The sequence below is a fragment of the Lytechinus variegatus genome, chromosome 15 (genome assembly GCF_018143015.1).
Source record: "Lytechinus variegatus isolate NC3 chromosome 15, Lvar_3.0, whole genome shotgun sequence".
Taxonomy (NCBI): Eukaryota; Metazoa; Echinodermata; class Echinoidea; order Temnopleuroida; family Toxopneustidae; genus Lytechinus; species Lytechinus variegatus.
The window spans coordinates 14,314,166-14,339,478 of NC_054754.1; the positions used below are offsets into that span (position 1 = coordinate 14,314,166).

The 25,313-nt window shown below is 35.7% G+C and overlaps 1 protein-coding gene across 2 annotated transcripts in view; it reads right to left on the reverse strand.

Annotated features, from left to right (window-relative positions):
• Positions 1-1,387: 1,387 nt before the first annotated feature.
• Positions 1,388-25,313, reverse strand: part of LOC121429166 (rap guanine nucleotide exchange factor 1-like) — a 43,690-nt gene continuing 19,764 nt past the window's right edge. For both annotated transcript variants that reach the window (XM_041626101.1, XM_041626102.1), the window contains exons 3-21: positions 24,092-24,152; positions 18,477-18,588; positions 17,344-17,721; positions 16,742-16,906; positions 14,908-15,638; positions 13,061-13,443; positions 12,492-12,610; positions 11,941-12,067; positions 11,118-11,190; positions 10,057-10,138; positions 9,325-9,417; positions 8,624-8,803; positions 7,001-7,085; positions 6,383-6,477; positions 5,635-5,713; positions 4,948-5,049; positions 4,269-4,366; positions 3,591-3,725; positions 1,388-2,714 (exon numbers count right to left, since the gene is read on the reverse strand). In XM_041626101.1, coding sequence (XP_041482035.1) covers positions 2,603-2,714; positions 3,591-3,725; positions 4,269-4,366; positions 4,948-5,049; positions 5,635-5,713; positions 6,383-6,477; positions 7,001-7,085; positions 8,624-8,803; positions 9,325-9,417; positions 10,057-10,138; positions 11,118-11,190; positions 11,941-12,067; positions 12,492-12,610; positions 13,061-13,443; positions 14,908-15,638; positions 16,742-16,906; positions 17,344-17,721; positions 18,477-18,588; positions 24,092-24,152 — 3,210 coding nt within the window. In that variant the 3' untranslated portion in view covers positions 1,388-2,602. The remainder of the gene's footprint in view (positions 2,715-3,590; positions 3,726-4,268; positions 4,367-4,947; positions 5,050-5,634; positions 5,714-6,382; positions 6,478-7,000; positions 7,086-8,623; positions 8,804-9,324; positions 9,418-10,056; positions 10,139-11,117; positions 11,191-11,940; positions 12,068-12,491; positions 12,611-13,060; positions 13,444-14,907; positions 15,639-16,741; positions 16,907-17,343; positions 17,722-18,476; positions 18,589-24,091; positions 24,153-25,313) is intronic.

The window sequence follows — 25,313 nt, forward strand, 5'->3', positions numbered from 1 at the left end:
TTAAGTTGTTTCCTCAGCTGACAATTAATTCTGATGATTAAATGCATGATGTATAAAAAATCTCCAGATCCTTTTTCAAACTTCTTTTTTTTTTTAACAGCTGACTTTAAATGTACAAAGGATAGTTCTGTGAAATTGTTTTTTTCTAGGTCTATCGCACCAAAACTTCCTTTAAAATCCCAAACATATTTACTCCAAATAGAAGAATACAAAGAGTCATTAAAATGATCAGAGAATATATGATGAACAAGAAGATAAAGCAATAAATTCATGGTCAGATCAAAATAGGGCTGCAAATCAATCACTATTTTTATGAGATTTATTTACTTAAAGTACTATCATTTATCTAAAATTGCACTTCTTACAAACCAATTTTCTACATTCGTTTAATTACTGAATCTTTTCTAAATAATATAACGTCAGGCATACATAATTTAGGATTACATTTACAAGACATATTTCTATTTGTACAAGTCAATCAGCCAATTTTCTTGCATAAAAATCAGGAGTATATTACATAGTATTTGCTAGATCAGCAAACTAGATTACTCTCATATTAGAAAGTCTACAATCACACTGTTTGCCCTCATCCATGCATAATATGATTATCATTCCAGTATAAAAAATAAATATTTAATTACCAACATGCAAAGATTTGATTAAATAACAACTTGTCAAGATTTCTTAGTCACTAGTCTTGATAAAGTTTATGAGGAAAAAAAAGCAATGTTCCAACATTCATTTGTACATCATTTTTTGAAAAATATAAATTAAATTTCAAAAGAGACAAAATGGAAAGAAATGCTGTGACATGACTCACTTAAGATTTACTAGACTGCACTTATGTCAAGAGCGGGGATGACAACAAAGGAGTTGCAGACATGGGGCTAGTTTAAGGAGATTTTTTTTGGCAAGATATCATTACTTACATAAAATTTTTACAATGAATGAACATATCCATATGTCTTTCAAGTAAATATACATCAATAACAAGAGCAGACATTTGTTCTGTATGACACACACATATGAAAGTTGAAGAAAATATCATATGTTACTGTTAATAGTACATATTGATTAAATAGGACATTATCATCATCGAAAAAGAAGAAAATTAAGGGTTCTGAATCTGAGTGTATCTTTTGTACTTCATTGATTGGGCAAGAGAGAATAGTGTTTGAGATGATCTGAAATTGAAGTTATAGAACATATGGATGAATCTCATGATAATGATGGTAATGATGGATTTGATGGCGAATAAGATAAAGGTGATGATGGTGATAAAGATGATGATGATGTTGATGACACAGATGACTGTGACAGTGATGATGATGGTGAAAAAGATGATGTTGATGACAAGGATGACTGTGATAGTGATGATGATGATGGTGAACGAGATGATGATGTTGATGATAAGGATGACTGTGATAGCGATGATGATGATGATGATGATAATGGATAATGCTGATTCTGACTAAAATGGTCACAGCAGCAGAAAATGAAGAGTGATTAATAAATAAATAAAAAACAACAGAAAACAGCACATGGAGAAATACTGTTTTGTGCTGAAACCCCACATCAAGTGGCAGAGCCCAAATAACTTATTATTGACATTAAAATTAAAAAAAATGTCAGATTACTTGTTTTGCTACATCTAATAAATCAAACACATCCATCAGGTCATCTAAAATAACATGTATTAAGTAGTGTTATCACCTCGTAAATCAATATTGTGTAGCCCCCACACAGTGGGATCACGCATTAATACTGAAAAAAGTATTTACTGCCTATAAATGTTCATACCTCCTCTGAGGAAGGTTGCAGCCTTCAAAAACACATAATGCCAAGTTTCATAAATGTTGGCACAGCCAACATGTCAATTGAATCTTCAATGCACTTCAAGCATCACAGCTTTACAACAAGACCAGATTCACTGCAGTTCACGCGACTGAAAGCTTGTCCCCTGACAAAAGAATGTCTTCCGCGGGCTTCGACCATATAGATCCACTATAAGAATTCTGGAATCTAGCACTAGCTGCAACTGCTTGGGCATCCTAAAGGAGTACATCGAACAGGGTGGTGTCAAAAGGGTGGCACCAAAATCAAGAGTTGCAATCAAGCCACAGGATTTGAAGTGTGTGTGGCCTTCAAGATAGCATCTAGGTTGACAACAATTATCATTTTAGGATTCCCACAGTCCTGATTGGTCAGGTGGCAGGAGTGGGATGTTGACACCCACGATCAAAAGCATATCAAGGATGGAATAAGGTATGATGATGCCTTCCAAGGATTCCTTGATTGCAGCAATGGTGTCATAATAGAGATCCCAACTAAGATGGTATATAGTGCTGAATCCATGTTGAAAATTTACTCGATAAAGATCTGGATAAGGTACCAGGACTAGAGACACTTCCTAGATGGAATCAAGAGTGGGATCCATGTAATGAATGAAATGATGCCATCCAAGGGATGAAAGATCCTGATAATGGCTGAAGAGGTAGGAACCGTGTTCTGACGGTTTCAGGGGCAGAAGCCACAAAAGGAGACCCACGATGACATCATCCATGGAATCTAAGATCTTACTTTAGGTGGCAGGAGTGGGATTTCATGGCTTGATGACCTTTGACAGCTGCCACATAGCTTCCTCATCCAAGTACTCAGAAAAGTCATTGAAGACCAGCAAAACCTTCTCATCTTTCTTCAGTGTGTCGTAGTGACTGTTTGGAATAGAAAGTGGTAATTTGTATTAGTTCAAAAAGACAATTGATATCATTTATTCACACAAAGGGTTGGAAAGAGAGATAAGTTTAACAATTCATATTGAGTTTCGAAATATGAGTGATGCTTTCTACATAAACACAGCAATTTAATCACATTTCTTTCATTGGATTGGAATCTTGCTTGAATATACCCTTTCACTAGCAATACTTCCTGTATGTTTTCCAACAAATACAAAAATTGTATGACCTCATATTCTTTCTTTTGAATTTACCAAAGAGATTGACATGTGTTTATGTACACATCAGAAATCATGCAACTCTTTGTCTGTAAACTATCTCATCCTATCATTATACGTAAAATGACAATTTTTTTAAAAATAATTTTATCAAGAATGATAAGACACTCTACCAACTGAAGGCCTCTGTGACAGCTTACACATCGAGTGTATTAAATGCATGTGAAGTTCAAGTGATCAGTATACCTTTTGTTGGCACATTACATCCTTTGTCATGCCACATGGCTGATGTAGTCCCGGGTCCCGTCTTACAAAGAGTTACGATCGATCCGATCAATCTCAGGTATATGGAAATCCAACAATGTCATAATTTTTTTCTTTTAGAAATGTGTTAGATGTCCTTTGAAAACACAAAGAAGCATACTGAATTTTCAAGAAGACAGATAATGTATGGAGATACATCATTTCTACTAATTATATTGAACCAACATCTATTTTAGATGTCGACGTTGATGGCTTTCCATAGTTGCGATCGATCAGATCAATGGCAACTCTTTGTAAGACGGGCCCCTGATGTACCAGTAATAACACAACACTACGCACTAAGGAAATGTGAAAAAGGGATCTTGACACTTACTGTTGTTTGAATCTGCGCATACTGTCCAGGATTTGGAAGTACTGCCAGCACTTGACGAAGTTGACGCCCCCATTATCGGGAAGCTCCTCCGGGTTTCCAATGTGCACAAATGTGATGTCTTGTAAGATCAGGCCACTGTGAGAAACACGAGGAGTACGTATTAAATATCCTGAGCGTCGATTGCGCTTTCAAAATCAACAATGCCTATATTGATAGGGGTTTTTTCTTCAGATATAATCATCTATAATCATTCAGTTTTATACAGAAAGCTACCACTATCTGACGCAGTCCAGAAAACCATTGGTGGTAAAAGGTTGATATCATATATACAATAACAGTGTTTAGTTTAAGAAATTTTTATTTTCATTGATATTATTTTTACATTTCTTAGTAAGTAATAATGTGGTCTAGATTCCACAAAAGTATAAGGAAATGCAGAATATCAAAATAACAATATTACTGTACTGGGGATAATATAATTCTTTACAGTATTATAAAAAAATTAACTTCATCAATTAACAACATACAATGTATGATTTGTTCATTTAATTATGAAGCCTAAGAAATTATAGCAATTGTACCTGTCATAATTTCTTTTTGAGTCAATGATCATTCACAATATTCTGAAAAAGTAGAGTATTAATTGTGAAGTTATATATCTGTAATGTGACAACTTACAGGTAGGGTATACAAGGAGGTTCAGCCATAGCTAATGCAGCCCGATAGCAGCGGAACGATGATGAACTATCAATCAATGTACAATACTCCTTCAAACCCTGAAAAAAAAGAAATTATCAATTCTATGAAAATCTCACAAAAATTGTCATGATGGCCTAAAAGCTGAGTATCATTCTTGTCAACCTGTTGCTTTTAAACTTCAAAATCCACTTGAAAGTTTCCAGAGTGAACATGTTTTGCGCATTCATGCAAATACACATCAAGTTCACAAGAAAAACATCCAAGTGGATAATTATATTACGTTGCACGCTACCTCAAATAACATAGCCCTATGTGCAGTCATGGGTCAACTTTTCATTCAGACCCCTCCATTTTTCACCTTTATATCTCTAACCTGTTTACTATTGTTTCTAGACTGGTGTAATATGTTTATTCTTCCCCACATAATATACATACTGGTTTAATTTTGTACTTCTATTTAAGCACCTTCTGAATGTCAACAAAAGATGCATTTTGTACAGTATCAAGCAATAATGGTGAAACTGGACTAATGACAAATGTTTCAACAAATTGTTTACTTTTTGAAATAACAATTCCCACATTTTTTTCAAATTTTTTTAATTTTATGATACCAATTTTTTCTACAATTTTCTTTCATCACATCAAAGCAATTTTTTACCTCAACTGTCTGTCTCTGCCATTCCAGTCTCCTGACAGGAGCAGAGTCTAATGCTGATAAGACTGCGAGGTATGAGTTGAAGTTGTTGAGCTTTCTCAGGTGCTGTATGAATAAAGAAAGGAAAAGAAAGATTCATAAAACTGCCACACTTAGCAATCTAATCATAGTATTGTCACTCGCTGTCTTCATTCGGAGAACAACACAGGGAGCTAAAAGGTATTGTGACAAAAGTCTGAATGATGTCTGGCCATGACTCTTTAATACCCGGAACAATGGGTAATTAAAAAAATGCCTAGATTAAGTATGCAATTACTATCTTTTTATCTTTTTGCAGAATTTGAATCTCTCCAAAAAACTAAAAAGAAGAAAAGCAGAGCTGCCAACCTGAACAAGAACATTTCAGTATTTCTAAAGCTGAAAATCAGTATTTTTGTGAAGAAATCAGTATCTTAAAAGAAATATCATAGGACAACACATAAAACGGAAACTTTAGAATTCAGTATTCTACATGAAACCATCACTATTCTTCTTATTTTTCAGTACTTAATACTGAAAATCTGTACTACTTGGCAGTTCTGGAGAAGCCTTTTAATTCCCTATTATTTCTAACAAATACTATTTGAAGATTTTTTTTCATTGGTGATATATTTTGAGGGAATAATAGTGAAGCTGAGGACTTGAATTTACCTTCATGACTTTGATGAATTTTGTGAGAATTCTCTCCCTGTCTTGAGCCTTGGGTTCTTGCAAGATGAGAGACCTTACCCTGAAAAGGGAACACAAAATCCACATAAACAAGTTAAAAATTAAATTTCTTCACAAACCAAGCAAATTAGTGGGTCATGTCCAGTGCTTAGAGCATAAGAGCACTCATAATCGCAAGGTTGTGAGAGTGATATCTGTCGTCTATAACGTCAGCCACTATGACTGGTTGACCTAGACGTAACATGTTTCCTATAGGTAGTTGGTTTTATACCAGCCTGGCATTTACCAGCAAAGAGGAGAGCCTTTGCGGGTCATAGTGATTCAGTTTGCTTCTTGGCTCCTAGGCACAAATAATAAAAAAAAAATGCTGTCCTGCCGAGTTCCTACGGGAGTTACCATAAACAGAAACAGAAAATACATGTAAGACCCAGATTAATATAAAATGGTAGAGACCGTAGAGTAGAACATTCATACAATAAGCCGTCAACTATTACCACATTGATTCTCTGCATGATTTTCTTTGATTGGATTTTGTTTCGATTATTTAAATGTTTCCATTGAAACCTATCTTTTTGGGCCTCAACGATCACCTTTCCAGTGAAATTCTATAAATTCTGCGTTCTTCCTGAAATCTCTGATATTTTTGTTTTGTTTCCTGTATCACATTATACTGAGAACTCAAATTTACATAAAGGGAAATGACAGAAGAAGAGGAAAGTATAATGCTTACCAATATGACATCTTGTTAAAATGTTCTGTGAATATTGTTAGGTTGGGACTCAACTCCTCTGACTGCTCCTTAGCCCACATCAAAACCTCTGGAATCTGTTGAAAAATAATATACAAAATTGAAAAAAAGAGGTGGGGGGAATAGTTGAAAAATGTTAGGATGAAGATTTGGGGGAGTTGCAAACAATGCAATCAATTGCAAATGACTTGAGTACCTACTACCTAATTCCAATTAGTCGTACAAATTGCAGAGAGTTGATTGCTGGTTTAATCCTTGGAAGGAAATAACTAATTCATCCACTGCCGTTAAAGTTGATCAACCAATTGAATATATTTGCTTTCCAATGTATTTACCTTTAATGAATGACTTTCCTTGATAGTCTGAAAGAAATGCTAAATTCATAGACTTCTTTCTTTCAATATGCCTCTGGAAATTACATTGTGATTTTTTTCGAACATTTCTTCCAAGTTCAAACATTTATAAACACTGAACCAAATTCAAAGTCACAGTGTCGTTTTAGTAAAGATATTCACCTTCATTACCAAAGTTTATTGATTCAACAATCAAGCATTCACCAAATTGATAGTTCTTCTCTACTTCTTAGGACAGAATGCTTACCTCTATTTTCTGGAAGAGTTCTGAATCCAGAATGGTCATTTGTTCAGCAATCTCTTGACCCGATATCTCATTTATTGATGGCCTCCTGTGTCCAAAAACGATCATTACAAAATAACATTGGTCCACTACATATTACTATCAGAGAATAAAAAATGAAAGTGTGATGAATATGGAAAGAAAACTGGGGCCCGTTTCATAAAGCTGTTCGTAAGTTACGAATGACTTTATGCACGGCTGGTGACCCTTTCTTGCGCTATATGATATATCCCTATGTAGCTGACTTATGTATAAGAACATGTTCCAGTCGTTCGTAAAGTTGTGCGTAACTTTACAAACAGCTTTATGAAACACCACCCAGGAAAAGAGAAACCTGGAGAGCATTTCATGAAACAAATAATCAGTGATGTTCACCAGAGTATTGTTATAAGCTACTGAAATCCTTGCATCTGATTGGCTAAGAACAAACTAGTCAGTGAAAACCACTGATAATATGCTCCATGAAACACTCCCCAAGCCTCTCTAAAATGGAAACAGGAAGCATGACTTCTAAACATATACAGGGGAATTTTCAAAACTCTTCATATTTCACTCTCATTTTCAATTAGATCAATTCAAGAATGACATGGATTCAGATGATACTAAAGATGATATTGCTAAAACATCAAATTTGCTTTTAATAGCTAGTCTTCCAGTTCCAACCTGATGGTAGATGTAAAAGTAAAGCCGACCGCACACCTTACGACTGGTCTGCGACCCGATTTTAGAATAAAATGTAGTAGAATTTGATGCTAATATTGGGACTTGGATATTCTTACTGCGTAATGTTCTAAATCATTGTACAAATACCTCTGTTCAAATCTGTGACTATGCTGTCATCCTTCTTAGAATACAAGCGAATTTAATATCTAGTCGTAATGATGTCATAGCAGTCGTACGATTGGCTACGATTTGAAACTAATTTGGCCTTTACGCCTAAATAATGGCTAGCAATCTTTCAAAATTGTTATATAAGTATTCTTTCAATTAATTTTAACCTCAAATAAAATGATATGTTCCATTCACATTTTCAGAAAACAAGCAAAATTCCATTTGTTCCAAAATCGGATTGCGAACAGTCGTAAGGTTGCAGTGCCCTTAATTTATATTCTCTTTCCTAATCTTCCCCATCCCATTCAGATAGTTAATGTTAAGTTTAAGGTTTTGACAAAATGTTTGATACACAGATAGAAAGACAATCATACACAAGAATGGGTTAAAATAAATAAGAAGCTATTTTTCTCTGTTTACATCAGTAATTCATTTCAATGCTGGAAAACAAACATATAAATATTCAAAGGGAAATAATCACCAAGTCCTTAAGTTGGCAATATCATAGAAATGAATCAATGAAATACTAAATGTTGCCAATTCAAAGATTGTTTTGATTAATGAAAGCTGATAAAAATAAAAGCTTAAAATATTGGACTGTCCTGATGAAAAGATAAGGGAAGGACTATTCAATTGTGGGGAAAGTTTTACTTTTTGACAAAAACAGAGAAAAGCTTTACCCAAGACTCAACAGTCTCTTAGAATTGTAAAATTGGTAGAAATCTGCAAAACAATCTGTTTGGAATGGCAACTTACGAGATGGAGATGCCGACGCCCCAGAGATGCTTGCTTTGCGTGGTGAGCGCTTTCTTGTTGTTCTCTATCTTGGTGAGGACCTTATCTCGGAGGATCTTGGCCAGCATGAGCTCACCGTCACAGAGGAGTTGGAATACCAGCTCCATCAACATCTTCAAGATGTCATCCTCTGTTTGCCCGCTGTACAAGAGGAAGATGATAGATGATAATTGAGACCTACCAACATAATATGTCTCTTTTTTTCTAGTTCATATGAAAAGTGCTAATGCACTCACATCATGGCTTTGGCAGTTCGTGAAGTGTAGTTACAATGGACAAAAACGGGGATAAGATCATTTGCCTTAATTGCCCATTAGATTCAACAAATAGTTTGGTACAAATAATTGATTATCGCTTTTGTACTAATACAAAACACTGAACAAATTGACTTCATCGCAACTTGTATCTCACACTTCCACAAACAATAAATCCATATAGTCATGATTCAAACTGGACACCTATTGGGCATAGGACATCTAAATATTGAGAAGTCATGAAATTATGTAATAAAAATATTGATTAAGGGGCCTAACACAAAAGTTATAATCAATTGTATGACTGATTGTAATTAAAAGTCTATATAGCAAACTAAGTGCAAAAAAATAAAACCAACAGAGATATTGATTCTATCCCATTATGCAACAGAGCTTTTATATACTCACATGAGATCTCCAGCTACCCTTAGCAGTAAGAAGAATGCATTACGGTTGGCTCGCCTAGATTTCATGTCAGTCTTGTGGCGAAACTTCTTATATGTAAGCATCAGTTAAGGATTATAGGGGTATAGTTTCTATTATCGTGTTTTGATTTATGGTTATCAAATTTAGAAGATTGATGGTATCATCACCATCAACTCATTATCATCATCACCACCATAACCATCATCATTGTCGTCATCATCATCATCACCATCAGCATCATCATCATCATCACCATCATCATCATCACAATCAGCATCACCATCAGCATCATCATCATCATCAGCATCACCATCAGCATCATCATCATCATCATCACAATCAGCATCACCATCAGCATCATCATCATCATCAGCATCACCATCAGCATCATCATCATCATCATCATCACCATCATCACCATCATCAACATCATCATTATCAACATCATCATCAACATCATCATCATAACCATCACAACCTTCACCAATACACCACCATCATCATCATCACCACCACCAACACCGCCACCAGATGACCAAATGAGGGAGCAATCATAATCACCACCACAATCATCAACCATTAGAAGCATCAACATAACTTCCACTATCACCATCGCTATAGAAATGTAAATTTCATATGACACTGCATTTTCCATTTCAAAATCATAACAAAGTTAATCTTATCAACACAATATCATTACTTTTAAAAGGATATCTGTAAAGCAGTTTGTTGAGTAGATCTCTTGAGTTGATGAACATTCTGTATGTTGTCAGAAAAGCCTCATAGTACACTAGATCTGTCAAGTAGAAAAACAGTTTGAAGTCAACAGCTGTGCTTATACAATTACAAATAATTTGAATCAAGAAAAATCACACCAGTAAACACATAAAACCTGATGCATATTCACATTAATATCAGTTGATAGATCAGGGAGCCAAATACAAATGTATGTCACACACACTTTGTTGTATTTGTATGAAAATCCAAAGACTTCAATTTTTTATTTCTTGATAGCAATTATTTGCTCACCTTCTCATTTTGATAAACTGCTATGAACCCCTTGATTAAGTTGTCACTGAACCAACTTCTATTCTAGCTTCTTGGCTTCTCCTAAGTGTTATCATCTATCATCTATTGTAGATTTGGTATACGATAAGAGATAATGGGGAAAACTTATTTAATTAAAGGACAAGTCCACCCCAACAAAAACTTGATTTGAATAAATAGAGAAAAATTCAACAAGCATAACACTGAAAATTTCATCAAAATCGGATGTAAAATAAGAAAGTTATGGCATTTAAAGTTTCATTTCACAAAACAATTATATGCACATCTCGGTCGGTATACAAATGGGGAACTGATGACATCACTCATTCACTATTTCTTTTGTATTTTATTATATGAAATATTTTTATTTTCTCGTCATTGTAATGTGAAATGAAGTTTCATTCCTCCCTGAACACATGGAATTCCATTATTTTAACATTTTGTGCTTCAGGCAAAAAAAAAAATTGAAATATTGTATAATTCAAAACAATAAAAAACAAAATAGTGAGTGAGTGACATCATCGACTCTCTCATTTGGATGTAACTGGCTCGTTCATATAACTATTCTGTTAAAAATAAGCGAAACTTTGAAATGTCATAACTTTCTTATTTTACATTCGATTTTGATGAAATTTTCAGCATTGTGCTTGTCTGATTTTTCTCTATTGATTCAAATAAACTTTTTCTGAGGTGGACTTGACCTTTAATAAATCAATTAATGAACTCACCTTTCCTGTCTGCATCTGCTGCATATACAATCAGTGCATCAATAGGACCACCTTTCACAGGATTATCTTTCTCCTGCGTGGAACATAATAAAGAATTATACAAATTTTACAAGGTATATATACATGTATATGTCAACATCATAAAAGAAGATAGTAAAAGACATGGATAATTTCATAAAGTAAATGGACATGGTCTATGTATCATTTATATAATTTAGTGATTTCATAAATGCATGGCACATAGGAAGTCTTCACTGATTATTACGCATTACCAGTATATAAATTTAAATCATTATCATTATTATAGATAACTATAGATAACATACATTGAACAGGTAGAATACTTCAGTGGATGGTGGTTGTAGTGTTGGTATTATTATGATCAGTTTCATCATATCCTGTTTAAGTTTGAGTAGGGAAGTGATAATACTATCTTCAGTTTCATGACATGTTCTCAGTGACTTTTATCTTATCTCTCCTCTATTAGAAACATCTTACAGTTCACCATTTAAATTTGAGCTAGATTCCAAATAGATAACACAATGATCTCGCTTGCCTTGACTTCATCATTTGGGCTCACTTAAATCTAACAGGTCTACGGCAATGTTTTCACTAAAACTTATATTTGGGCCCGTAACACAAAGATTAATGATTAACCGTATGCTCCATTATCACAATTGATTGTACATTGTAGTCAATGCAATCATCAAAAAAAAATGTTCTACGATGGTTGCTAAGCTTTGTGTTACGGACCCCAGATCATATTTGGGTAGATATATACTAAGGCAAGATTTCAAATAGATTACACAATAATTTGGTTTACCTCCAGACTCCATGATAAGAGTTCACTGACATCTAACATGTCTAGAATACCGCCTTCACTAAAACTTTCTTCTGGTTCAGACTCCACTTCTGACGGCAGTCTTGCGGACACAGGTAGCTGCGCACCACTTTAAAAAATAATTAAAAAAACAAGGTGAAAAATATAAAGTTAAAAACATTAGATAGATAATCAGATTCATTGAGATATAAGAAAACTTTTTAATAACATAATAGTAATCATAATAATAACTTCATATTGTACCCAGTGTAGCCACTTCAGTTCCAAAAACTGTTCTTGCTGCAGCCCTGCTTAACATGTTCTTATCAGTACATCATATTAAACAGGGTACACTAATGCTCAAGTATTAGAGTAATTTCTTACTACCGGTAACCAATTACTACTCCTGGGTGGAGAGTGGCAAATGTAGATAAAAAAATTCTTTCTTTGAGAAAATAGAACAAACTACTATAACATGTCTTTACAAACAAGGATTTTGTGCCAGTGAACAAGGTTCTAAAAGCAGCTGGGTTGACGTCATCTTCATCACTTACTTGTGCGAGTGTTGCTGGTCACCATTCTCAATCATGCTTTCTGATTTCTTTTTGAGATCATACATAGGTGATGACGGCCTCTCAGGGTTTGTATAATGCCTTGACCTCAGCTCAGAACTCTGTTATCAAATCAAACAATGATACCATCAGTTTTCAGATTGAATCATGAAAAATGGATAAACTCATTCTTCAGTAATTGATACATAGGCCTATTGTGTCGGTGCAAGAACATCCTTAGCAAAACATTTTCACGCACACCATCGGTGCAAAAACGCCCATATGCATGAAGCTAAGGGCATTTTTGCACACATGCAATGCGTGAAAGAATATAAGGGCTTCCTTGCGCTGACACTATGATATAAAGTCACTAATTATGTGCATAAATTGTTACAAATATACACAAATTTTCTGTTCTTTATTAAAAATGAAATGGTTAACTTTGGTACAAACTGGAGGGAAAATTCCTCAAAGATAATTCCTCTCTCTTCACTCTTCCGCATACCCCTCTCCCTGCCATCCCATCTTTTTCCTACAATCGGCAAATATTCAAAGTATCTCATTAAACTCACATTAGGAACCGAGCCCTTCTTTTTCGGTGGAATCGCTGGAGGCAGCTCATCGCTATCGTGACTACCCTGTGACATGGTCTCATATCCCTTGTCATAGCTCCGTCCCGCGATCCCCGGTGACATCTCAAACCGCTCCTGCTGTGAATGATGACCTCTTGCCACGCTACATGTACTGCAGGTAGAGACAGAGTCAGAAAGTCCTTGGCCATCAAGGCGGTAGGACGCCTGGAAGAACTCTTCCCGGCGTTGCATGTACTCGTACGGTGAGGCGTGGTTTGATGAGCAGTTGTAAGACAACATTTGGGTGGAGATTGACGATTGCTGGAAGGACAGTTCTACGCCGTCCGTGTTGTAGCCTCCAACAAGATCAAGGTAAGTGTTGACTGAAATGGAAACGGGGGAAATTAAAAGTAAGCGTGTTAATATACCTTCTGAAGCAGAATGTTCCTGTAAAAAGCCAATGGAAATTATTGAAGAACTTGGCACTTGATGGGTTTACAAGATGATATAGAGAACTACCAAAATGTTGCTGGATGTGACACACAATAAAACAAGTGGAATGCCTCTGGCCGTCTCACCTGCATCACGCGGTTCAATATAGCAGCAGTGCTGACTTTGAATACTACTCTAACTCGCACAAGATGTTCAGTGATACATGGTTACTCTTATGTCCACTTTTTATGAATTAGACCAATAAACTTACAAAGATATGATGGTTATTCAACAAAAAACCCCAACATGGCCAAAGTTCATTGACCTTACATGACCTTTGACCTTGATCATGTGACCTGAAACTCGCACAGGATGTTCAGTGATACTTGATTACTCTTATGTACAAGTTTCATGAATCAGATCCATAAACTTTCAAAGTTTTGATGGTAATTCAACTGATACACCCACTTCGGCCAAAGTTCATTGACCTTTGACCTTGGTCATGTGACCTGAAACGCGCACAGGATGTTCAGTGATATTTGATTACTCATATGTCCAAGTTTAATGAACTAGACTAATAAACTTCCAAAGTTATGATGGTAATTCAACAGATACCCCCGATTTGGCCAAAGTTCATTGACCCTAAATGACCTTTGACCTTAATCATGAGACCTGAAACTTGCACAAAATATTCAGTGATGCTTGATTACTATTGTGTCCAAGTTTCATGAATCAGATCCATAAACTTTCAAAGTTATGATGGGAATTCAACAGATATCCCCAATTCGGCCAAAGTTCATTGACCCTAAATGACCTTTGACCTTGGTCATGTGACGTGAAACTCATGCAGGATGTTCAGTGATACTTGATTAACCTTATGTCCAAGTTTCATGAACTAGGTCCATATATTTTCTAAGTTATGATGACATTTCAAAAACTTAACCTCAGGTTAAGATTTCAATGTTGATTCCTCCAACATGGTCTAAGTTCATTGACCCTAAATGACCTTTGACCTTGGTCATGTGACATGAAACTTTAATAGGATGTTCAGTAATACTTGATTAACCTTATGGCCAAGTTTCATGAACTAGGTCCATATACTTTCTAAGTTATGATGTCATTTCAAAAACTTAACCTCAGGTTAAGATTTGATGTTGACGCCGTCGCCGCCGCCGTCGGAAAAGCGGCGCCTATAGTCTCACTCTGCTTCGCAGGTGAGACAAAAACTAAACTAATCAAGACAACTGTGTGGATATGTATTCCATTTGTTTAAACTTCGCCTAATTGTAAAATTTGAACTTCGCAAAGATCCTCCATCTTAGGATTGGATATACATACTTTATGAAAAAAAAAAATTCAGCCAAATAGAGAGCATGATCTATGTCAAGTGATATTGCTGATAAGCTTGAACTTACTGTGTTTGTTCGTTTTTGGTGGCAGAGGAGGCGGACCATCCGATTCTTGCCTAAGATCAATATCCCCACTCGACGTAAACTTAGCAATCCCTTTCGGTGTTGCACATGCCACCACGTCAGGTTGGGGTGCCTCCGAAACAAAGACCTCCTCCTGGAGCTTCTGGCACAGAGCGTCTGCTTCCTCAGGTTTAAGGTTCTCATAAGCCGACAGTTGCCTAACAGTCCTGGGCTTGACCTTGATAGGGAGAGCAGGAGGCGGCGTACTGTCACCCCCGCTACTCTCCCCACCACCCCCTACACTGGTATAACCCCCATTTATAAGTCTCCTCTCCTGATAGATCGTAACTGATTCACTCATGGAATACGCTTGCAAAGTCTGACCCACGGGAGTGGGACTTAGGGTGCCCTCAGAGCGCCCAGACATGTAGGAAAGTCTTGACATATCAATGCTTTGTTCGGTTGTAGTCGTGGATGTATCCCAGTCGTCACTGTGATAACTTGAAAGCTGTGTACTATGCATGGAGTCGGGTCGACTGTGAGAGCTTGTGTTGCTCAGGTCCGACTGCTGGCTAGTCACTGACATTGAACTGCCTGAATAGGATCGGCTTAGGTGGGGATTGTTGTTATTATGCAGTGAAGGGTGCATTGGGAAGGGGCCATCGCTGGGCTCGTTGTCGTACAGAGAACTACGCTTGGTTTTCTTCGGTGGCAGTGGAGGTACAGTCAAGTTGCTGGGACGGGATAGAAAATCAGGAGATATATTAAATCATACAACTACCAACATTTACCATCACAAGAGACACTAATAAAATCAGATGATATATCATATCCAAAGACTATCAACATTTATCCAAAGACTATCAACATTTATTAACATCAGAAACACTAGCTTTGGTATATGAAATGTGATAGCTTCCTAGAAACCCAATGACTAAATATGTCAAGAATAAGAGCAGCTCAAATTCATTCCTGGTGCATATACACCAAAAACCTGAACCATTTGGAATAGTCTCACTTCAATACATTGATAGAGGTCCACTTGGTTATGAAATAGGCTTCTTTTTTTCATCACAATAATTATGGTCGACACAAAGTTTTATGATACATAAAAACAGTACACATGGGGAATTACAGTTGAAATGAATCTGGATACAATAAAACTTACTTTCTAATCACAAATTCCCATGTCATTGTTTTACCAAGAAAAAAAGGGCTTGTAATCCCCTCCCATTTGAACAAACCACCAATGATTCAGGGTTTCATATATATCCCATGTTGAGTACTCTGTACAGGATATGTCATGTAACCTCGCAGCTGTTTCGCTGCACACTTCACAACACCTACACACAAACCACAAACGGGGAATAACATCCAAACCATTTCCTGTCAAACTAAGCTCCTCTGATTATATGCCTAACGGATTCATAGTATTGAAACAAACTCATTGGAGACCAAGAAACAGATTAAAATTCCTCACCTCTTATCATAACATAATTGCAATATTATGGTGTTTATTATAAAGAGAGGGATAGTCCCTCAGCCACCCCCTCCCCCCAAAAAAAAGAGAGAGAGAGAAATCAAAATGCCCCTATAATATGGTTAATAAAGAGGATCAAATGCTTGCAGGTCAGCTAAAAAAGGATACGTCCATTTACACTCCCCCCATAAGACCTGAAGTACATGTATCCCAATACCATTTATTAAAGTAATCAACTGAAACAAAATAAATGTAAACAACATCCCCGCCCCTCCTTTCATAACCTACCCCAAAACACCTTTCTAAAACTGCCCCAATAACATGCTCAACTTCACACTTCAACTGAGACTGACTTACTCTGTGAGAAGAACCCGTTGAACGGGAAGAGGAGGTTTGGGCGGTGCGTTGGTGGGGTCAATGACCGGACTACCAAACTCCACCGGGCAGAAAGGAGATATAGGAGACTTCTGAAGGATCTCCTGCTCTCGGGGACTAAGAGGGCGCTGATCAACTAAGATTGCTCTGAAATACGAGAAATAGACAGGAGTGACAGGGGGAGGGGGGAAAAAAGAGAATGGGAATATATTCACATTTGTTTATTGTTCCTGTATGCAATTGAAAGATCGCATCACTTTCATTTTGAATAAAATCAAACATTTTTATTAAAATGTGGCATTATCAGTTTTAATGAAAAAAACAAATCTTAAATGATCCCTCTGCACTGATGACGTTCACTATACATCATGATTATATTGACAATAAGTGACTGTAGCCTTCCATTTTATGTCAACAATCAATCTAATCATGCTTTTCTTAAAAAAAGGATAGAAATGACCCTGATGAACCAACATGTAAGAGATTACAAATGTTCTATCAATGAGTTTCATAATTTTCATAATTTGATTTTTTTTTGCTAATTTCTGAATCAATACGTATTCTCTGCCTCAAAGACAACTTACTCGACATTATCCGAGGGTCTCCTATTAGCATTGCAATTATTAAGAGCCTTCGGTGACCCATGAGGGCTGACCGGTGATGATGACGCTGAGGACAGCGATCCTTGACCCTTCAGACTAGACGAGGTCTGCTCTGATGAGGACGACACGGATCCCGAGGGAGACTGGCGTCCGGCCTCGTTCCGGTTCTTGTCCTGGAGTTGGAGTTTCTCGATGGAGAGCTTGACCAGTTCACTAATGCCATTCTGGACAGCACTGGTCACTTGAGTGCCCTGATTCTTGTCCATGACTGATTGACCATAGAGAACTATCTTGTCAGCCCAGTGGATCAGATTAGCCAGGCTCTGGTATACCTGGCTATGCCGGGAACTCAATGCAGAGCTGTACATATGGTTATGAATTAGACAATCATTGAAAGTCACAGCATAATATTTATTCCTATTCATTATCATATACAGTTCTTTTTAACAATTAATATAACAGCAATGCCCCCCCCCCCCCACCGAGTCTCATTGTATTGTATTTTTCAACATAATAATAATAATAATATTCCCCATTTATACAGTGCTTAAAACATTGGAACGTCTCTAAGCGCTTTACAGACATATTATTACCCCGGTCATCGGATCCTTGCATAATTATCAAATTATTGCATAATTATCAAATTTCCTTTAATAGCTGGCCAATCTGGCTTTTATTGCCAAAATGATTTCAATGATTACAATGATTGATGTTCATGGTAATTAACATCAATTATTACTTCATAACCTCTCAATTTTTTTTTGGCTAAAGAAGTATGGCACAGCCAGAACTCAGCCCCCATAAAATGATTGCCTCATCATGCCTATGAATTCAATAAATTAGATTTATGCAGTGTCATGAAACTTGCTCTCAAATACAAATGCAAAATTAATGACCTGACTTCATTTAGCCAATCAAATGCAAAGATTCCAGTAGCTTTTAACACTCATCATAATATATTTATTAACAATAAATTCATGAAATGTGAACCTGGATACAGCATACACAAAACTAAAATTTCATTGGCAGTTTAACCAACTTTGGAATTTGATAAAATGCAAAGATTTTGCAATATCTTTGGGCTTTCCCTCACAGAGTTTTATAAAGATTCTCACCTTTCTTCTTGTTTGAGGCAAGCATTGAGTGTTGTATTGAGTTCCATGATCTCTTGAAGAACTTTGGTTGTACTCCCAGGCAACATGATGAGAGTTTCCTTCTGAACAACATCTGTAATAAGTAAATACAAAGCAAATGTTTCTGACACCTCTTTTACAACTCTGCATGATATGATGTTCTGGGTCTGTTTCATAAACACCTGAACATTTATCATACAGGCCTATGCATCATTTCTGTGACAAGTTTACAAATCAAATTAGTGGATTGCAGTAGCTTATTAACAGATATTAAAAATCTGTTAGTAACAAGTTTTGTGAAATGGGCCCCGAGGACAACATATATGCAGATGCTTCAAAATTGGCTTTGAAATAATCACTGTTTATATACCCATGGCAGATAGCAAATGAATGTCATGTAGGGACAGTGATTTTCCGCGATCGCGGAAAACGGACGGAATTCACGGAAAAGGCCTTTTGAAACGGAAAGTGGCATTTCAAACGGAAAATCACGGAAAACGTATTTTCCCTCAAAATACACAGAATAGCAACAGAAATTACTCCAAAATAACAACAAAATGAGAATATTAAATGGCCACAAAACCCCAGAAAACACGATCTCACTTCGCTACAATCATGACAATTCACACATCGTGATTGCTCTCGACATCAGCACACTCGATAGTACCGTACCCCGCGATCGTACCCGGCCGGCCGGGTTGAGCTTCACATCGCTTCAGATCGCTCAACTGCACGGTCGTGTGTTGCTGCCCTCTACGTTTGAAGATGTAACAGCACGATACCGTGGTCTTCAAATCCAAGATGGCGGATTGGCGAAAGTCGTTGACTGATGATAACGATGTCCGAAAAACCCCCAAATTATCGATGAAATTTAATTTCACCGTAAAATAATGCTAATTATGTGAAAGGTGAGGATGTATGCATGCTAAATCAGTTTGAAAAGTCATTAAATACACCAGCATAGATCCGATTAGAACGGATTCTATTGTGTTGTTGGTACAGTAGCAGATACAAATTTTGGCCAGTGCGAGTGTATGCGCTTTGATTTTGCTATTCAATGTGTAAACGGAATTGTCACTTTTCCGTGTGTACAACGTCTATGGGGAAACGGAATTTCCGTTTTCTGACGTGCTGAAACGGAATTTGTGATTTTCTGAAACGGAAAAGGCCATTTTTTGAAACGGAAAATCACTGTCCCTAGTCATGATCGCCCCTTGACCTGGACACTGATAAAGAATTGGGACTTGAACCCTAAATCTCAAAGAATAGTGTCTTGATTATCATCCACTTGAACTCAAACCAGTAGATGGTCCATAACTTTACTTGAAACTCTGTTTTCAAGCATTGATACATTAAAGACAATGTAGATTGCCCTCCCCGCCCTCTCATCATGACCAATGAATGTTGATAAATTGATTTGATGTCTCATGTTTTATTTTTAGAACCAATTAATGATTATCAAGCCATCTGTACAAAACGATACAGAATATCTAAGTTGGGTTAGCCGTTTTCTCTTCTGGACAACATTTTACTTCCCATCTTCAGATATTTCACAGCATGATATAATAATTGTTTTTCCTTCGCTTGTTTGTTTTCATTTCATTTTGTTTTGGTTTTGGAAAGCCCAAAGCAATCAAGAATTGCGCTCTGAATGCTACATTTATTTCAGTCTTCAAATTCCATTGTGCATTGTTTACTGTTTTTCAACGCTCAATACTATGTAAACATATTAAAATAGTTTTAACCGTCAGAATGTGATAAATGATAACTATTTCTATTAGAATTTAAAAAAAAAACAACATCCTTATCCCTATGGACCTTGATAGTAAATATTATTGAGAAGGCACCATAAGTGTTCTGTCAACAGTTACACTTTCATATGAAGTACTTGAATTATAGTTTTATTCTTTTTATGAAATCTCCCAGCTCACACGCTATTCAAGTATTATTTACTCAATGGCCACTTTTCAAGAGGTTTCGAAACTATGGTTCTATTGTAATGTACCCTGGCTTGCTAACTACAGTAGTAAAATTAATGTAGCTACATGTACACTATTAGCTATATAGCCTACAATAGTAATCTGGCAGCATGACTCATGACTGGTATTTTTAAGAAATGTTACACTTGTGTCTTTTTTGTGGAAGTTATACCATCATGTTTAATTTTGCAATTCAAATGATACTCACATAATTTGTGAAATCTAAAAGCATTGTATTAGCCCCTAAAGTACTCTATGAGTATAGTCATATCAGAACCAATACTCATGGTTTCAAATGTTTCCCTGTGGTGTTGATGACATGCAAATTGATGTCAGATTTTTTTTTTTTGAAAGTTAATCTTCATTTCTTAGATTACCTTGACAAAATATCTGCTTTATCACATACTTTTATACCACTTGACAATTATTCATGATTTCCTATATACATGTAAATAATAAACCCCTCATTAACCACATACATGCACAGCATGCATCATGCATATAAAATGAGCTATGACAATGTAATAACAACTTCAATTGTGAAAAACATTTCCTATTTTCCTGATATTTGAAAATGTTTAGCTGGGTAGTATTCATAATTTCATATGGTATTCCACAATATTAAGCTTCGCGTAAGGCCTTGATATGTTATGACAGTGGCGTAATGATAGCGAGGAATGTTGGTGCTTGCCCCCCCCCCTCCCAGGAAAACAAAAAAGAAAATAGAGAAGGGTGAAATATGGTATCATTTTCTGAAATATCTTCTCAAAATCTATCACAAAATTGGATATTTGTAATAAAAAAGGCAAAATTTTTGCTCACTTGCAACTTTTTACAAATTTCCCCAAGATGCCATATCTGGGCCCTCAAAACTTTTTGCTCATTATGCCAATGAATTATGGTTCTTATTTGATATCGACATCACGTAAGTATATACCTACAGACAGCAATTATATTGCAAAAAAAATGTCTAAAAGCAGGAAATAGACCTTCATGTAGCTGACTATAAAAACCGATACAGGAAATTAGACAACACGATGGGTTTGATTTTAGGTCATCTTAATCACTTTAATGATCGCTTCTAATTTATCTTTCACTATCTCTCACTAACTATGATGAAGTTTTATATGGAGAAATTGATAAGGATTTATTAGGGAAGAGTATTTAATTTTTTTCCTATTTTCAAAATTGTCCTTAAAAAGAAAAATAGGACAACCTTGCTTTACAATCAGCAAGAAGTTTGGTGTATAAATCATTCAAAACATTTCACGAGTCTTGAAAATATGATTTGGTAATGAGAAGTGATATTACAATATCTCATAACGTTCAGAAATGTACATGGAATAGAGAAATACTAAACTTAGCCAGGTACATGTTTTAAGTACCAAATGGAAGTGTGACTCTTCTAAAAAAGTCATACTTACAGGGCATATTGCAATTACACTTGTAAGACCATCACCAACAAAAGGGGAAAATGAAAATGAAACAATAACTCATTCCTCCTAAAAGTCATGTACATATATCACTGTCATTTTCATTTTTTTTTCCAGATGCAATTGAATTTAATAGTCACACATAGGGATGATGGGGAAAACTATCAAACTTGCTTTTGGTTTAACACTATATCTACATAATAATAACTGAAATTGTATTTCCTGTTATACGTTCATGATGTAATTATGAGAGTATAAAGGATACTGCAATATTTGTTTTTAATGGGAAGTGCTTTCTTGAGGACATATTCCGAAGCTGCTTTATTCAAGTATTTTAGAGCAAATTTATATGATCTATATTGTGACTGTTTTTTCGTTTTGCTTCAGTTTGCATTTTAATCCCTTCGTACTTTTTAACCATATAAATAATAAAAATCCATAAAAAGGTGCAATACTTTGAAGAATGTTTTGTAACAGACCTTACTTGACAAACTGGCAATTTGAAAAGTGTATTTCATCAATGTAATTGATATGCTTTCTTGAGTTCGTCATTCAAACTCCATGGCCTATATTCTGAACTCGGGTTTAAATTAAACCCTGGTTTATTGTGGTTTAACTACAGATGGCCAATGGGGCACAAATCCCAAACAGTACACATCCGAGTTATTAACTCATATGAGGTCTAAATTGTCTGGGGATGATAACTGAAGAATTTTGAAATATATTTCTTTATTATGAAAGCAAAAGGAAACACAATAGTACACGAGAAATATACAATATGAACAGAATTTTTGAGTTAGACCATGGTCTAAGTTAAACCTGAATTCAGAATACGGGCCCCTGACTTCCCCTATCGTACAAGTATTGCAGGTGCATCACATAAACTGTGTCTTAGATAGTCTAGTTCAATATGTCATTTAATTTATTTTGTGATAAGTGGATTATATACATAAAATTTCCATAGTCTTCACATGAGCAGTTTCACTTTCTATAAACATGAGATGATCTTAGTATCAAGTTGTACATTATTTCCTTCTAATGTGAAAAGGAAAATGATTTATTTTCTTAAGCTCATATTTTATTATTAATCACAAATGACAACCAAAATATTGGATGGATTTTGAGAGAGTTGAAACAGATAGGCAACATTCTGACATTTTTTACATCAAAGAAAATATGCATTAGCCACAGCTTTTCTTGTCTCATTTTCAAAATAACTATGGAATATTTACAGTGTCATATTTTTACAAATTGCAAATCTTTACTTTCAGTAAAAGGCCCTAGTTGGCTAAATTCATACATAGATTTATCATTACATTAATTTGTATTCCTAAAAACATGGAGAAAATAAAACATGCCAACAGCCAAATATCTCCACTAAATTGTTATGATACCTCAGAACTTTGGATACTACACGTCTCATGTCCAAATTGTCAATAGGCTATTTTAAAGGCAGATCAGAAAAAGCTTGACAATAAGTAGCAACCTTCTTTTGCCTAAAGGAGAGATATCTACAAAAATTAGGAGACAATTTTCAGGCAATATGAGGTTCCTTCCATTGCTAAATACAGCTTTTCTGAACTGCTCTCAAAATTTTTAAATTTGAGGTTTAAGAACAAAATATTCCAATAAATTTTGGCACGCTTTATTCCAAAGGCAGATCACAGACCAAGCGCAAGGTGCACAGAGGTAGAAATGTGAATATAGACAGAGTATGACTTGCAAGCTTCAAGGAGGACCCCAAAGTCAAGAATAACCCAAGAATTCCCAACGGTTTACAATGCAATCAACACCTATGATTAATCAGAAGCAGCTCAGTTTAAATAAAACCCTGTTTGTATAACAAGTAATCCAACAAGAAGGGCCATATATGCTTCATTTATTCTATGTTGTCAAATAATTGATCTGATAATTTAAACTTATTTAGAAGCAGACGAATTTGAGATAACAACTTGCTATAAACATGAGTAAAATTAGTGCTGATGTTGACGAAGAGTGTTTATTAATGGAGCAAGCCTATATCACATCGACATTTAATTCATTTGACAAATTTGGTCCATGCAATAATTTCTTGTTTACTTTTAGAGAGTAGTACATTTCATCCTCTTCATGGTATTTTGCTGTTGTTTATAATAAGTATGTTTGGTTCTCATTATGCTTTTCATTTTCATATCCTAATACTTACCTAGAAACCATTTTAATGCTGTTAATACTGCCTTCTCAGACCCCCTCAGTTTGTCTACATCCTGTTAGGAAGAGAAATAAGAAAAAAAAACATGTTGATCTGCGATGTGAAACTAATTTCATTTATTTATTCTTGTAATTTGGAGTTGTTAATCATTTCCATGTGAGAGATATCTAGTTAATATCTAAAATGTTGGGTCAAAATATTGACATTTCACATATTTTTCTTTGTATTTTACACAAAGTTTAAAACTATTATGCCATAATAGTTTTAAACTTTGTGTGAAATATCAGTTTTCCTTTTTCATCAAGCATATTTCACAAAACTTGGACTTAATACAAAAATTTTAAAATCAAAACCATGATCATGATTTCCATAATATCAAGTAGATAGGACCGACGTATCAAGTTTACATGGAATTACCACAAATTTTGATGTTGGGTAGTTTTGCATTGCTACATGTATAAAGATTGTACAGACACTACAATGTAACAATGTACTGGCTAACTTCTCGCCGCACAGTGACTCAGGCCTATTAGTCACAGGGACATTTGCCACGCAACAACCCAACCGGAGTCAGTAAGAGAAATCACTGGACCAACAGACATGGTGAAGGCCATCACGTTCACTCTACATCAGTTCGAGCCAGAGAGCAAGTGTGGAGAACCGATTAGAAGTTAACGCCTTGTCTGATTTCTTTTCCATTCGGCCAATTTCCTGATATTTTATTTGACATTTGAGCGAAATGATTTTGACCCACCTCAGTGACTTCTCAAACTTGAAGAGAAGAGTGTCTGTTTTATTCCTAGTGCAAAAGGTAACATGATGATGAGGGGGAGTAGGAGGAGGAAGGGGAGGAGAAAGGGAATTAGATGATGATGATGACAAATGATTGCTCCCACATTTGGTCATCTGGTGGCGGTGTTGGTGTTGGTGGTGGAGGTGATGATGATGGTGATGCTGCTGCTGCTGATGATGATGATGATGGTGATGATGACGATGCATGATGATGATGGTGGTGGTTATTTTGATGATGATGGTGATGATGATGATGGTGATGATAATGATGACAATGATGCATGATGATGATGATGATGCTGGTGATGATCAACGATGATTAATGATTACAATGATGATGACAATGATGGTGATAATTGTTATGACATGGTGATAGTAAATATTTTGATTTTGGAATGTACAAGTATTGTAATTCTGTACACCA